We start from the raw sequence: 15,119 nt of genomic DNA, 5'->3' as shown, positions 1-15,119 counted from the left end.
GAAGACATGAACTTTGTATTCACTGGGTAGCAAAAAAAACCTTTTATTTATTAGGATGATGATTTAGGTGAGCTGTCATCCTTGAGTCTCTGACGTACAAGCGTCTCCAGGTGAAACAAGTGCACGTCGTTGTCCTCGGGTAGGATGTTTCTGACGGCGTTGGCCAGCTCGAACAGATACTCGGTGTTCTGCCCGCTGGGCCCCGTGGAGCACACAATCTGATTGGCTATCTCCTCTAAAGGCGCGGGGCCCAGATAGTCGGGGTTGTCTCGCGAGCCGATGTAGAGCAGGGTCTGGCTGGGCGGCGGCGCCAACGGCGGCCGCGGGTGGAAGGCCACGGTCATCACGCGGTAGCCGCCTTTTTCGCGGTGGTCCAGCTGACGCTTCACTTCCTGCTCGCGCCCTGTGGGGAGCTTGTAGGCCACGCCCCAAACGCAACCCTGATCACAGAATTAAATGAAAACATATTCATACGTCTTTGCTGAGGATAAAGTCTAAATATCTGTTGGCAGTAAACAGTTCGAACCCCTTTTTCAAAGAATTTGTTTACTATCCATCAACCGAACAGCAGCTCGTATCCCCCGAGGCACTTCTCTGATTTTAGGATGTAAACTTTACGCAGCAATATTCCCAGATACGCATCTCTGGCTTCTTTCATGCAGATTTCCCAAGCGTTATCGCCGTCCTCCCGGGCGACTGGGAAAAATTATCTCCCATCCAAGGTCGCAATACGAGGCGCCATCCTCGCTTTTGTTTCAGGGGAATACGAGATAAGGCCTTTTTATGTGCGTTGCCGTGACCTTGGTACAGTTTGGCGACGGGGCTCCTTTGTATGCTGCTCGCATCAGAAAACGACAACGGCTTACAAGGTAGTAAACGTTACGATCATCGGCCGCTAATTGGCGTTTTATGGCTGTATAACGAGGCGTTGTTTCATTAATCTTCATCTGTTATGATAGTAAAGGTGAAAGGAAGTCGGTGTCATAAATTTGGGATATAGCCTTTGGCGTAGATGAGGGACCACCAGATGTTTGAGTGGAAAGTATAGAAGAAGAAATTAATACAATAACAAACTATCCCACTCCTATTTTTCTTCTTCTAGTGAAGATGAAAAGAATGTGACCTTACCTCAGGGTCATCAATTAGTGTCACCACCCGCCCGGGCTGTGAGGAAAAAAAACAAAAGATGTAATCTATTGTGAATTAATGTTATCAATGACAACAAATACCTGGGAGTGACTCGGGTGGAAAAAAAATCTAGTCGACTACAATGTGATGAAAGATACCATTGGTATTGTCATTATTGCTTGACAAACCAGTTTAGTAAGTTTAAAATAGTATACACGTATACATATAGGGGCTTATTCATTTCAAGTAATTTAATAATTAATATCAACATAACTTTTCCCCATAGGTCTGCATTTTTTAAAATTAATCTATGAATACAACTTGCCATTTATTTTTTTTAAGCTTCAATGTGGCCCTTGAGCGCTTTGCCTTCATCTACATCCAAACAGACGTGTAATTTCCAATAACTCATGATAAAATACTTGCGCTAATCTTTGTGACATGAGTCAACAGTGATAAGGTAGTCTCGCGTGTTTGTTGTGACGTCAGACTCACTTTTCCCGGCACTCCGCGGTGGTCGGTGCTGCCCTGCCAGAAGCGACGACTAAAGCCCCTAATGTAACCAATTTGCATCGCCTCGTAGGGAAAGTCCACCTTCCAAATGAGCGAGCCGTAGCCGAACACCCACATGACTCCTTCCAAAAATAAATAAATGCAAAATTACACTCTGAATATTCTATTCAATAGCACGATTGCGGACATTATGAAGCGGGTCGTGAGCAAAGATCACGGGCAGCCTGTGTGGCTTAACTACTTCCGGTTCCCCTTCACAATTAAAGTGACAATCGTCAAGTGTAAGCTGTATTTCAAGGTTTAACAACCTCAAAATCACATATTGTACTTTTTAACATGGGTGCATACCAAATAGCGGCACTATTCGAGTCAAATTCTATGCAGTACGCTGCAGTAAGCGTGTATCTTTTAATTGTTAAGTCAACTCTGTCAATACAGGAAGTGTAGCTTAATCGCACGCTCTTTACAGTCTGTGCTACGCGTTACCGGTGATATGCACAAAAAAGTGTTTTTGTCAGCGTGCTAACCCGCTTGACCTTGTGCATTATTAATTTGTCAGAATCCTCCAACGTCATCGTGCATTTGCAATATATAACATGTTTGTTAAAGTCGAGTTTTGATTGATTTTGGTCGCCGGTGCTCCTCTCGAATAACTGTTTCCAATCGGCGTTTCATCGCCTGGACACTAGGGGTCGCTGACTTTCCTTTAACGTGAAATACACAAGCAGAGTTTTTGTTTATATCCCCCCCAATTATTCTATATTATAATTTGCAAGAAACATTAAATATTTTTTTTTTCAGAGTTTGAGTTCCTGGGTATCTTATAAATATATCAGTAGTGTGCTTTTTTCCTTCCCAAAAGATTCTGACATTCCTTACCAATGAAATGGCTCATGAGTCTGTTGCAAGTGAACCTATGTGAGCACCATTGAAGTTTCTTTTAAAAGACATGTTAACATTTGAACCTCCCTCATCCACCCAACTAACCTCATTGATTTCATTTTACCCTCGCTGCAATTGAGGTCACGGATGGCGGGATGGGTTTGATAAATGGCCTTCCCAAAAAACTCTAAAAGCCAAATGCATTCCAAAATAGACCCTCTTGATCTTGTGACTCCAGTCTGGAGAAGTGTTGATCCCAAATATGCTCTCTCTCTGCATCCCTTAAGAGGCCTTTTGTGACTGTGACTCTCTACTGACTGTAAAGCAACAAAAAAAATTGAATATTCTCAGGTTGGACTCAGACTGTGTTAAAAAAAACAAAAAAACTTAGATGCTTCTGACTTGAGTCGGGTAGTATGTGTCGCAATTTAATGTTATGGTGAGTAATAAAATGCAAAAAAAAAGTGTTCTTAGTTGAAAATATTTGATTGATTTTAATTGTCCTAAAATATTTGTCTTAAAAACATCTACCAACTAAAAAAACAACAGTTGCAAATTTGGTAGCACCACGGACAGTTCTCAGAGCGCATCTCCATCCAATATCTCAAATGCTACGTGGCCTTATGCTGTTAGCAATTCTGACTGTAAAGCAACAAAAAAAATTGAATATTCTCAGGTTGGACTCAGACTGTGTTAAAAAAAACAAAAAAACTTAGATGCTTCTGACTTGAGTCGGGTAGTATGTGTCGCAATTTAATGTTATGGTGAGTAATAAAATGCAAAAAAAAAGTGTTCTTAGTTGAAAATATTTGATTGATTTTAATTGTCCTAAAATATTTGTCTTAAAAACATCTACCAACTAAAAAAACAACAGTTGCAAATTTGGTAGCACCACGGACAGTTCTCAGAGCGCATCTCCATCCAATATCTCAAATGCTACGTGGCCTTATGCTGTTAGCAATTCCAACCGTCGAGCAAGCACAGTTTTTATTTTTTTATTTGTTTGTTTGTGCATTGCAACGTCTGCGTCATTTAAGGGGAGATTAGTGCTGATCTCAATTTGTCGACGAATAAAGAAGCCTTGCTTTGCTTTCTCTCTCCGGCTGATATCAGATAGAAGAAGCTCTGTCAGCAAGTTAAATGATTGATTTTCTTCTTCATTTAATTTTTAATGAGCTAAAACACAAAGCTAAATTGGGGTCATTGGAACCTTTTGGGATTTCTTTTTCTTCTGTCTGATCACAGGACTTGTTTTTATATTTGAATGTTTTCCTCGCCAGCAGGTTTTCCCCCTCCCTCGCTGAAGAGATGAATAAAGCCAAATACGTTCACTCGCTGCCACGAGCACGACACCATCGAAGAGTAATAACGTATGTATTTATATTTCTGTATAGAGAAGCAATCCCGTAAGCGACTACTGTAGCCGCTACTCCTCTAACTGCCTGTGTGTTTTCATGACAGCGCTCCTGCAGATCAATGATCCCAGTTGCCTAGCAACCAGCTGATGGCAAGGATGACGATGAAGGAGGAGGAGAGCGAGTGAGCAAATAGAGGTCTGGAGAAGGAGTAAATGGACAATCGGAAGTAAGAGAGTGTGTCAAATCACCCGCGCCCGCGTACGTCTCGTCGTGCTGATACGGCGGCACTCGAAATAGAACGTGCATGGTGCTTCCATGGTGACGCCAGCAGTTGATTGAATTATCTTTATCTTAAAGCGGAAACAAAGTGCTTAAGCAGGGAGAAGGAAGGAGGAGGAGGAAGATGGGATGGGATGGGGGGGCTGAAGGAATAAAGCAGACACCGCATTTGTAAAGCCGTTTTGAATCTTACGCACCTTTTTCAGTCCCAGAGGAGGCCTCCGTTCCTAGCTTGGAATAACGCTTCAACTTTACGGAGAGTAGAAAATGGACAATTAGCATCTCCTATGTCGTCGTCATAGTAACCCTCCTATCCCTGCCCACTCTTCCTTATCCAAGCCCCCGCCCTGCCTTGCCACACCTGCACGATTTCCCCCCCAGATTTATTTATTACCATATCTTAGATACTTTTTATAGTGAGCCCGGGCTTTGTTTGGGCTTGTCAGTCACTCACCATCTGCTGGTCAGATGATCAATGCTAATTCCGGTCGAGATTTCTAATGACACGCAGATCTATAAATATACGGACAGCGTACACAAATCGGCACGCATTTTGCAATCCTTTGACGAGGACGGCTCGCCGCTATTGTTATAAATGACCGAGCGAGGTGACCCGCTCTCCCCTCGCGCGGACACACACTTGCGCACGCGCGCACACCCACGTGGCTGTTTGCACTATTGGCAAGCGGAATTAGTGAATGTACGAGCTACACAGAAACTCATTATAACGCGATTAGAGGCAAACCTCCCGTTTAATCTCATTTAGGACGCCGTGGCTGCCCGTCAGGCACACTCGCTCGCGCACACACCTTAACTGCAGGTGTGTGCGTGTGAGACTCCCCTCGCACCGTGTTTTCACGTCTCACTGGCTACTCCTCTGTATTAAGTGTATTCATGTATATTTTTTGCGTGGAAGACATTTCTGTACGGGAAAACCTGCAGGAGCGTTATTTTTTGAGAACGCCTTTTACTCCAAAAGGTCAGCTTGGCCCGCGGATGGCGAGGAGGGAGAGGAAAGCCAACAAGCAGTTAGTTTGATGAGGGCTGGGGGCGGTGGGGGGGGCAGTCCATTGGGAATGCAAACGGTGCTGATGTTGAGATTGTTACCATAGTAACCCAATCCCCGTTTCTCTTTCCCCCTCGCACATCAGATCGCAGCTCCTCGGGCTGGCATTTAATGTCGGCGCGGCTCTCGGCGGTCTTAAATATGCTTAATATCTGCTTTGCGGCCGTGCCGCGCGGTCGCACCGACGCTGTTAATCAGCCCTTATTGCCTCGCCGGAGTAAATAGGTCCACATAAGCGCGTATTAGCCCAAAAGGGCGCCGAGATGGCCGCTATTAATGGAGAGTGTGCCTTTGTGTTTGATCACAGGAGACAACGCAGCCTGGCGCCAAATTTGCTCAATACGAAAAGAGACAAAACGTGGCCCAGCTGACCTTTTCCCATCAGAAGACAACGTCGATTCTACCTGACCCAGTCGATCAAAATGTACGTTTTTACATTCAATACAGAGCAATGAGTGGTGTCTCTTCTGTGTCTCTCTTTCTCTCAGCTCGTTCTCTCTGTTCTCTCTCTCCCACTCTACTTAGTGTGTGTGACCCTCTTTTTTGTTTTTGCTGACGGAGCAAGTCCAGTTTGCCGTGTTTAGGGAATTTAGCAGACCGCATCGAGGGGATAGAGGGCGTTTTCTTTTGCACCCCACGGGCTCACTTGATCAAAACGTGACTCATATTACATTCTTAAATATCACATTGGTGTGCATCACATCCTCTAAAATTAATCATCGCAGAAATTGAGTCATTGAATGCAATAGTATGATGGATCTTGAGCACTCTTTCACTTCGGCTTGTCCCTCTCTCGTTCTTTCTCTCTCTCTCTCTCTCTCTCTCCTTTGTCTTTCTCACTGGCTGTTCGGCATGTACATATGTGTCTGACTCTTCCTCGCCCCTCGCTCACTTTTTCAGCTCAGCTTCTGTGTCCTCTTGTCTTTGCTCTCTCCCTTTATTTTTGTCTCTCTTTCTTAGCTCTGCGTCCATCTCTCTCTCTCTTCCGCTCTCCCTCTCTCTGTTCTGCGCCTGTGTCGCTCCCTCTCTCCTCAGTGTCACGTGACCATCTCTCGCTCTCTCCGTGCGCGTCTCTGCTCTCTCCGAGCTTCATCATCATCATCCGACTGCACCTTTTCCTCCTCCCGGGAGTAGACGGAGAAACACCTCGTAGGTGAGGACATCCGCGTGGTCATTTGTGTGCGTGCGCGACTGTGTGTGTGTGTGTGGAGCGGCTCTCTAACCGCCGCGTCGCCACCCACCGAGCGCCGACCACCGCCGGGCATCAGAGCCGCGGTGAGGTTCACCTCCGGCGGCGGCACAGGATGCTTGCGAGGTAGGCTGCTGCCAAGGTTTTGGACTCCATCAATTTGGTGGCAAAGATGTATTTATCATTTATGCCGGGTGGTGGGAAAAGGTAACGAACGTGGAGCTAAGAAAAGACGAGCGATCCGTGGAAGGAGGGGGGAGCGAGCAACGGCCGCAAATCGACAATCGATATCTCAACCGCAGTCATTCCCGCCGTCTATCAATAACCGGAACGTTGCTCCCCTCTGCTGGCTTTCGTCGTCGTGCACGTGTGCGCGCCCGCCGATTTGTTAATTCGACGTTTGAGTCATCCGCCGCAGCGCCGCTTTGCTCTTCTGTGATCAAGGCCACTTTAAAACAGAAGGGGGAAAATAGGCTGCCGCAAGATGTCGTATCGATCCGACGACCACACCACCACATAAAAAAAAAAGAAGTCCGTTTTGGAAGGAGGCGGTTCTGGAATGCTCTCCGCAACCACGCGAAGACTCTGAGGCCAATCTGAGTGTAAAGTGGCTTGATTGTGCCATCTTGCTTTCTCTGTAGGTGGCTGGAGAGCGATGACAAGGCACACCTGATTTCCCCCCACGCACACTTGCAACCTTGCCCCTACTGAGGAGGAGGAGGAAGGAGGAGGAAGGATTAGAACTCTGCAATGACGGTGTCTTTTCTCGCCACAAGCTGCGTGTGAGACGTGCACGAGCGCACGAGCGCGCGCAGACACTAAGCCCCGTGGGGAGTTTCCCGCATGGGAGGAGAGGGCCCGATCTAGGCCACCAAGATGGAGTTGGCGCCCGGCGCAGGCTCGCGTGCTCACCTGGCGCAAGACTGAGAGGGCCAGACGCAGTCAAAGATGAGAAAAGGAGCTTCGGCGTGAGCCCACAGCGCAATCCAGCAGGAAGGGTCTTTGAGAAAACGAGCGCAATGAGGCAAGGTGTCAAGCTCTAGCCTTTGCCCTCAACCACCAGGACCACCACCACCAATCCCCCTTTCCCCTCAGTGTGTGTGTGTGCGTGTGTGTGTGTGAGTGAGCAGCACAGCAAGCGTGTGCATGAGTGTGATGGCCATGTGCGTCTGGGCGGCGGCCCCTCTGCTCTTCCTGGGCCTTTGCCTGTGCAGCGCGGGGGGCCAGGCCCAAGGCGAGATGTTGGAGTTTGGCGGCGTGTCCAGCCAGTGGGGGCGCTTCCCCGTGTGGAACGCCTGCTGCGAGAGCGTGCTGAGCTTCAGCCTGCGGACGCACAGCCAGGAGGGCCTGCTGCTCTACCTGGACGACGAGGGCTTCTGCGACTTCCTGGAGCTTCTGCTGCTGCGCGGCCACCTGCGCCTGCGCTTCTCCATCTTCTGCGCCGAGCCGGCCGAGCTGCGCTCGGGCGTGGCGGTGAGCGACGGACGCTGGCACGCCGTGCGCGTCAAACGGGATTGGAAGAACACCTCGCTGGAGGTGGACGGGCGGCTGGAAGGCTGGGCCGAGGTGAAGAGCAAGCGGAGAGACATGACGGTGTTCAGCCACACCTATGTGGGCGGGGTGACGGCCGAGCTGCACGCCTCGCCGCTTCGCCTCACCGCGCCGTCGGTGCGTGACCACCCCGCCTTCCGCGGCTGGATGGGGGCGCTGAGCATCAACGGCTCGCTGGCCACGCTGGAAGCCTCCGAGGGCGTGACGGTGACGGTGGGCTGCGGGCCCGAGCACCAGTGCCAGAACGGCGGCGTGTGCAGCCTGGTGGACGACCGGGCCGTCTGCGACTGCTCCGACACCGGTTACCAAGGCAACGACTGCAGTGAAGGTAAGACCCTGACAACCCTGCTGACCCCTTGACATGCATCTCATCCTACACAAAGAAACACACACACATTCCGAATGCAGTTACACCTCGGTTCCCAAATTTGATTTAAAAAACTGTTTACGAAACCAAGCAGTCATTTCTATTTAAATCAATGGAAGTGGATTTAATCGGTTCCAGACCCCAAATCTATTTTGATTTTTCTTGTTAAAAAGAAATCAGTGAACGCCTGCATATTAAACAGGGTTGTACGTGAACCGAGTTTTGACTGTAGAAGCGCCAGCAACACACACATATACACAAACACACACATTTTTTATACTGCTGCTGCTGCCTCTCTCCGTATCTGCGGACCGGCGGCCTTCACAAACACGACGAGATGTGCATCGTAATGCTGATGTAAATTGATTTGCTGTTGCTGCGCCAGCCAATTATTTAGTATGTGAACCTTCCCCTCCATGACTGTTATTCCCAATCACCGCGTTGCCGTGAGACATCATCGGGTGTGCCGTGCGAAATGATCAAATTAGAAAGTGTTGTTTGAAAGTCGCGTGTTTTAACACCAAGCTCGTCGCAAAAACTATTGAGAGAGAATTTCGTAGGATTTCATCCAAAAAGTCGAAAACTGGCATGAAAATGACATCACAGTTGCTCAAGCGCTAACCAATCACGGCTCAGCTTGTGAACGTCACCTGACCCAAGACCGACAAGAACCGTTTGGACGCCGTTGCTTGAGTTGTAATTCGCTTAAGAGGCTGAAAATCCAGGCTGTTTACGTGCTTGTCACCTGCTAATGGATTCCCATCGATTCCGTTGGGCCTTTGCGCCACGGCCCATCTTACGACCTGCCAATACTTTGAAGGCTTTGCGGCGTTTTAAGACACCTCGGTGCACGTTGCCGTGTTCTTGCGCCAGATTAGACGGCGGCGGTTCCAAGTTGTTAAATACCATAAAAACCAAAAGGGCCGACTCCCATTAAAACTAGAATAGCGCTACGGAGAGGCCTAACAATGCTCGTTTGGCTCGTCGCCAAATTGTGTTGCGTTTCAATGCATGATTTAATGAAGGAGAACGTTAACGGACCAAAAACGAGCGAACGGACAACAGAGGTAAATATTGTGTTCCTCGCTGGATGTTTTCGAGTGGCCCCTCGTTTAATAGGCTCAAATCCGCCTTCAGCTTAAACAAGTGTCACGATAAAGAATTGTATTTTATAGCTGGCACTCCAAATAGCAGTGAGGGATCTGAGTCCCGCCGGCCACTTTGATCCCGATGAAAAAAAGGTGCCCCGGTGGATGCCCGTCCCGTAGTACGGCAATCAAGCTCTTGGAATTCAAAATCTCCCCACATGCAAATTTGCATTCTTAATCAATAAGCCCTCTCCATGACGCCATTTCCCGACACCTCAGCCGCGCATCGATTCTCCGATCGACGGCGACTCGTCAGCGTGGCCTCGTTTGTCACCGAGAGGACTTCACAACTTCACACCCCGAGCTCGCGCCTCTCTTTAGACACCCCCCCGCCTCCCCTCCGCCCTCTCCTCTTACCTTGGTGCCTTTAGCACTGACTGGCCAGTGTTACCATGGAGACAGCACTAATAGGGGAGACCTCATGCCGGGAGCGTATCTCCGTCCTTGTGCTTCCTGTCCGTATCGCCGTTCCTCTGCTCTAGCCCCGCCCATTCCCGCTACTGCCCTGTTTCTAATCAAAAGCAATATGTCGTTTTTCCTGAGATTGATACATTTCATTGAATCATATTTGAAGGAATATTTAAGATTCTCATGAGCCACTCTAGTTGTGCTGAGAGGCGATTCATGAAGGAGGCCTGTTTTTTTTGTTGTTTAATTTGCCAACTAGGCCTCCGTGGACTAAATGACAGATTGATCGATACACAAGTCATGGCGATGGCGGGGCAACGGGTGTGAACGTATAGCCGCAGCGTGGAGGCCTAGCGTTGATCAATGGCGCCGCAGAAGCCGGAGAATTACATGTGATTGCAGTGCGACGCGTGCGCAAACGGCCAAACACATTAGCGCGTTGGGCGAGGAGCCGCCATTAGTCACAGCGGCCGCGCGGCTCTTCCAGCTAAACATTTTACAGCCGGGCTGATATATACTGTACGGCGTGCAACGGCTACTTTTAATGGCCTCTTTTATTTGCATACAGATGGATTCGCATTTCTATCACGATTGATGTTGCCGCCGGGAAGCGATATCCTCGCAGCAGGAGCACTTTAATAGCACCCGCCTCTTAAAATGGATCCGCAAACCGTCGCCGTTCCCATCAGATGGTTCATTTTCTTTGGAAGCTTTGTCGCGCGCTAGACCGAGAAACCTTGAGAAGACGGCGAGTATTTTCAAATTGGAATGACGCTAAAACAGAATCAGAATCTTTCCCAGCGTTTGTAATTTTGACATTTTGGTATATTTCATTCTACTTGAGTTGTTTTATTTTCTAAATTCCATTGTCTCCAAATTACCAAGGAGATGAGTCATAGGGTCCAAATATTCCTTTTGGACTGGACTGTTTGTTTTCAGATATCTCCCAAAACAATGCTAGCCCAATCAAGGCTGTTTTTTTTTCTCCTACTGTCAGTGAAGAAGAAATTAAATGGGCGAATTATCAGCCCTCCTCCTACGCTCTCAATTATAACTCGGAGCGCCTCGTAGCGCGTCTCCAGTCAAGAACCCGTCGGCCATATTTGCATGTCCCGGCGCGATAGCGGCGCGTCTGCAAAGCGTGTTCTCATTGCTCATTAGCTAACCGCCGGGCCTGTCGCTCTGAACCGGGCGTCGATAAAGTCATTCAAAAGAAACGTGAAGTTCAAGTGAATGACTTCAGTGGCCACTCGAGATTGTTTTAACAGCGTACAGGGAACTGGTTTCTTCTTTACACGTTCGTTCATCTGCGATCACGAGCTGCAGTAGGGCTGTCACTATCCAATGCCAATTCTTTTCTTAAAAAGATTATTCTTTCCATAAATGGACTAAAACATCACGACTGGCGGCGGCAGATGATTGGCCGAGCCCGGCGCGACTTCACCGGAGGGGCTCGTTAGGCTCGGCTCGTCCTTGAGGCCCCGCGCGCGGTTAGCATGCTAATCGCTCCACCTGTTCCTGCTGCTCTACTAGCACAAGGGCACGGACACACGCACACATGCACGCACACACATGCACATGCGCGCTCCTGTGACGAACACATTGACACACCGATGTTGAACCTTGCATGCCCCTTCCTGCACTGCGCCTCCATCCCTTCCTGCTATTTCGCATCATTATTATGACATCATTTGTCAGCGCGTGCGTGTGTGTGTTAGTGAGAGTGTGTGAGTGTGTGCGTGCAAGCCCATGTGTGTGCATGCTATCTGTCGGGGTGGGCTCGGGGGAGTGGAAGCGGCCTCAAGGTAAGTTTAGGGGGCAAGTGGCTCTCTAACCCTAACCCGCAGGTAGGAATGTGTACAACGGTGCTCTCTACCCACAAGTGTGTGAGCAAGTAATACACGTGCTTTTTTGTTTTTTAACGAAGCTGTGTGTGCGTGCGTGTGTGGACCAAATGGTGGCGTCTGCATGCGCGTTGCCACGGTAACCCCGGAGCGGTGTGCATGTACAGTAAGTAGTAACCATGGTGACCCGAGGGCTTGGCATGCATGTTAATGAATGTCTGTCTCTCTCTCTCCTCGCCTGGCCGTGACACCCGCCCAGAGCACAGCTACACCCCAGGTAGGTCGCCCTGACGCACCCTCGATACCCTCCGGCCCCCATGCTGTATTTCCTCAAATAGCGGGCACTCGGCGCCGTCGGATGGACGCCACGCCACATGTTAGAACGATAACGTGATATTATTTTATACATAACTTTGTATGTGACGGAAAAATGGAACCGTTACGTGAGGGAATGCAGCATTCGTGTTTATCTGGATCGCACATATTCATCTGACTTTTCACTTGCTCATCCGCCATTGTTTTGGGAACGCATTGTGCGGCCACGGCGAGGCGGCATGCCGGTAAGTGCTTCAAGGGGACATATTCTCGTAGACGCACAGCGACGTAGTAGTTAGCAGTCGGCTGCCGCACGAGGACGAGTAAGTGCGGAGGTATCCATCAGCGGGACCTTTGACCTCGACGTGTAGTTAGCGTGCCACACAACACACTTGACGCCTCCCCCCATGATCCTTTGCTGTGCTGACTGTGCTCTTGTCTTCCTTTAAGGTCTGGCACACCTGATGATTGGCGACCAAGGTATGGGCTACTTTTACTTTCTCTTGTTACTTGGCTACATACTATCCACCTCCCCCAAGTCCCCCCCCCCCCCACCAGCACACACACACGCCCCCCCCTTTACCTATCCTCCTCCATCTTCATCCCCACATGGCGCAGTTGTCTCTCTAGGCGCTGAACCAAGGTCAGTTCTTTCCTGTAATGGAGGTTTTTTGTTTTCCGCCGTCGCTGCCGCCTCCTTTTAAACGGTCCCGTGGAGACGATGATTGGCTTTTTAATTCAAGCCCAAATAGACGCGTTTGTGCCGGAACTCATAAATGCGAAACGCGGCTTTTCAAGATGATTTCCGAGAAAGATGAGAGAGCAACGTCTCGGCCGCCTCGCTCCGTGAGGTACGGCGGCGCGTCACCCGACGGGCGGCCTCGTACCTCATCGAGTGACTCGGCTCGGGGGCGCCTCGACATTGCTTGGCTGCGTCGGATGCTTGCCGCTGTGTGCGTGTGCGCGTGCAAGCGTGGCAGCCCTCCCGAGACGGCCATTCATCCTCGCCGTGTTTTTTGCCGCTTTTCTACGGTGCCCGTACACCGGCGAGGGCGCATGTCTCTCTGAGCAGATGTTGTCGCAGTGTATGAAAGCAATTCCCACATAGTCTGCTGCTGCTTCTTTTTCTTTTATTTCTCAACGTAGCCCCAAAAGCAGTGCCATCGCCACTCTGCTGTTTGACTCAAAATGGCCTTTTTTTCTTACACCTTATTTCCTTCTCTGTGCCCTCTTTGGACCGCTCACTGTGTGAATTTAGGAAAGCTCCGAGGTATTTGACTGATTTTCCCTTTCCTGGTTTTGACAAAGGTTGTTTGATAGCAAGGGGTGGGCAAAGTGCCTGTTTGGTTCTTTCCATCCAGACCAATAAGCCTCTGATTCGTCAAGAGGCCTTTTGTGGCATTAATTAAGCACTTCCATGTCAGAAAGACAACTTTATTTTGTCTCCAACACTTTAAGTGACTTTTTTTTCTCAAAGTTGTGCAAATGATGTTTTCTCAAAAATGGTTTTTCCCTTATAAAATAGTTTTTCCCTTATAAAATTCATTTTTTTCCCCCTCAAATATAGTTACTTTTTGGTATTATTTTCTGAATAATTATTATGTACAAATTATAATTAAAAAGCGCTAAAAAATATAAACTTGACCTGATTGGCATACTAATCAGCCCTTAGTATGCTGATTAGTTCGTAATCGTCGAATCAATCTATTTGATTCGTATCGGAATGAAATGTTGCCCTTGAACGGGAAAGTTTGCCCACCCCTGGTTTGTACTTTAAAACTCACCGCTTTAGTGATGTTAAAATTTCAAGATTCAGGTAAGCCGCTGCTGCTGCGTGTGTGTGCGTGCGTGCGTGCATTTGTGAATCTGCTGATTGACGTGCGCGCGCACACACGCTCAAATGATTGGGAGCTGTGGCCACTGAAAACGGTAGGTGCTGCACCGCATGACGCTGATGAATGCACTGATTGGCCCACATGACTTTGATTGGACGGTAGAACATAACGGCCGCCGCGTGCTCAAATACCAAACCATCAAATGTAAGAACCGGAGTCGTGAAATCTCTCGAATGATGTAACCTCGAATGAAAGCTGTATTTTTTGGCAGAGTAGAACTTTTAAGCGTGGTTCCGGAACCTTCCTCGCTCTATCTGCAGCCTTGTCCGCACGACGTGAAGGTTGTCAAATGGCGCCGACGAAGCTTCTCTTAGGTTAGCTGGGCCGTAAAGAGGCGTTCGCACTAGCCCGCAGAGCCCAAATGACTTTCTTTGAGGGGGCGGACCGAGTGTCTTTGAAAGATATACGGCGCGCGTGTCTGCGAGCGTGAGGAATTGAAGAAAAGGCGAGGAGTTAAAGCGCAGGCGATAAAGCCCGCCGTCTCGCCTCGCCTCGCCTGGCTTGGCTGTGATGTGTGGCGAGCGGCCGTATCTGCAAAGGCGCAGCGCTGCTCCCGTCCGCCCGGCGGGGCCTCGCTACTCTGGCCCCGGGGACGGCAGCCCCGGCGGACCTTTGCCCTCCTACGTAAAACACTGCTATCTTTCTCCTCGGGAAAGAAACAGATTGAGGGCGGCAGCCAAAATGGATTCTCATTTCGTTTCGCCGAGCATCCTCTTGTCATTCTTTGCATTCCCATTGGAAATCAAAAAACGCCGATTGGTGGGGAGTCCTCACACGTAATTGGCTTGTTGATCCTGATTAATTTTGCGCCTTACCCCTCGAGGCCGTTTGTCGACTAATGGCGCTCGTCGGCCGAGTGGTCTCCACATCGAGCCTTGCAATCTGCGCGCCGCCTCGTCAAGTGGTCAGCACTATGACCTTTAAGCGTGTACATGAAGCGGCAGACCGAATGACACGCACGCACGCACACACACTTAACGCTGGCACACAATAACCTTTAAAGAGTGCCTGCTGAGTAGGTGAGAGTTTGTGCGTGTGTAAATATGCATGAGTAAGACTGCCCGCACAAATTGTTCACGGTCAGCGGACGGAAGGCGAGCGAGGACGAGGTGTGTGTGCGCGCGCCGCCGTCCCCGGTGCGAGCGCTCAGGGGAGGCGGATCGTGAGTCACCGCTT

At 49.3% G+C, this 15,119-nt stretch overlaps 2 protein-coding genes across 2 annotated transcripts in view; one reads left to right on the top strand and one right to left on the bottom strand.

Moving 5' to 3' along the window:
• Positions 1 to 12: 12 nt before the first annotated feature.
• On the bottom strand, positions 13 to 1,882 carry chac2 (ChaC, cation transport regulator homolog 2 (E. coli)). The gene is made up of 3 exons (XM_088360820.1): positions 1,624 to 1,882; positions 1,129 to 1,164; positions 13 to 440 (listed from the first exon to the last, which is right to left on the bottom strand). Exons 1-3 carry the CDS (start codon positions 1,756 to 1,758, stop codon positions 51 to 53), a joined length of 561 nt encoding a protein of 186 aa, XP_088216946.1. The 5' UTR covers positions 1,759 to 1,882; the 3' UTR covers positions 13 to 50.
• Positions 1,883 to 3,984: 2,102 nt separating this feature from the next.
• Positions 3,985 to 15,119, top strand: part of LOC148382807 (neurexin-1a-like) — a 35,687-nt gene continuing 24,552 nt past the window's right edge. The window contains exons 1-6 of the mRNA XM_088360782.1: positions 3,985 to 4,107; positions 5,534 to 5,650; positions 6,127 to 6,541; positions 7,057 to 8,294; positions 11,993 to 12,010; positions 12,499 to 12,528. Coding sequence (XP_088216908.1) covers positions 7,562 to 8,294; positions 11,993 to 12,010; positions 12,499 to 12,528 — 781 coding nt within the window. The 5' untranslated portion in view covers positions 3,985 to 4,107; positions 5,534 to 5,650; positions 6,127 to 6,541; positions 7,057 to 7,561. The remainder of the gene's footprint in view (positions 4,108 to 5,533; positions 5,651 to 6,126; positions 6,542 to 7,056; positions 8,295 to 11,992; positions 12,011 to 12,498; positions 12,529 to 15,119) is intronic.

Source organism: Syngnathus floridae, chromosome 18 (assembly GCF_059516105.1).
Source record: "Syngnathus floridae isolate MCC-2025c chromosome 18, RoL_Sflo_1.0, whole genome shotgun sequence".
Lineage (NCBI taxonomy): Eukaryota > Metazoa > Chordata > Actinopteri > Syngnathiformes > Syngnathidae > Syngnathus > Syngnathus floridae.
This window is presented reverse-complemented; position numbering and strand designations above follow the sequence as displayed.

What these genes read in the sequence shown, in the direction of transcription:
- chac2 (XM_088360820.1), bottom strand. Translation starts at nt 1,758, where the DNA reads ATGTGGGTGTTCGGCTACGGCTCGCTCATTTGGAAGGTGGACTTTCCC. An exon ending in ACCGCGGAGTGCCGGGAAAA is followed by an intron (nt 1,165 to 1,623) that starts GTGAGTCTGACG and finishes TTTTCCTCACAG; the next exon opens with CCCGGGCGGGTGGTGACACT. An exon ending in CACTAATTGATGACCCTGAG is followed by an intron (nt 441 to 1,128) that starts GTAAGGTCACAT and finishes TTCTGTGATCAG; the next exon opens with GGTTGCGTTTGGGGCGTGGC.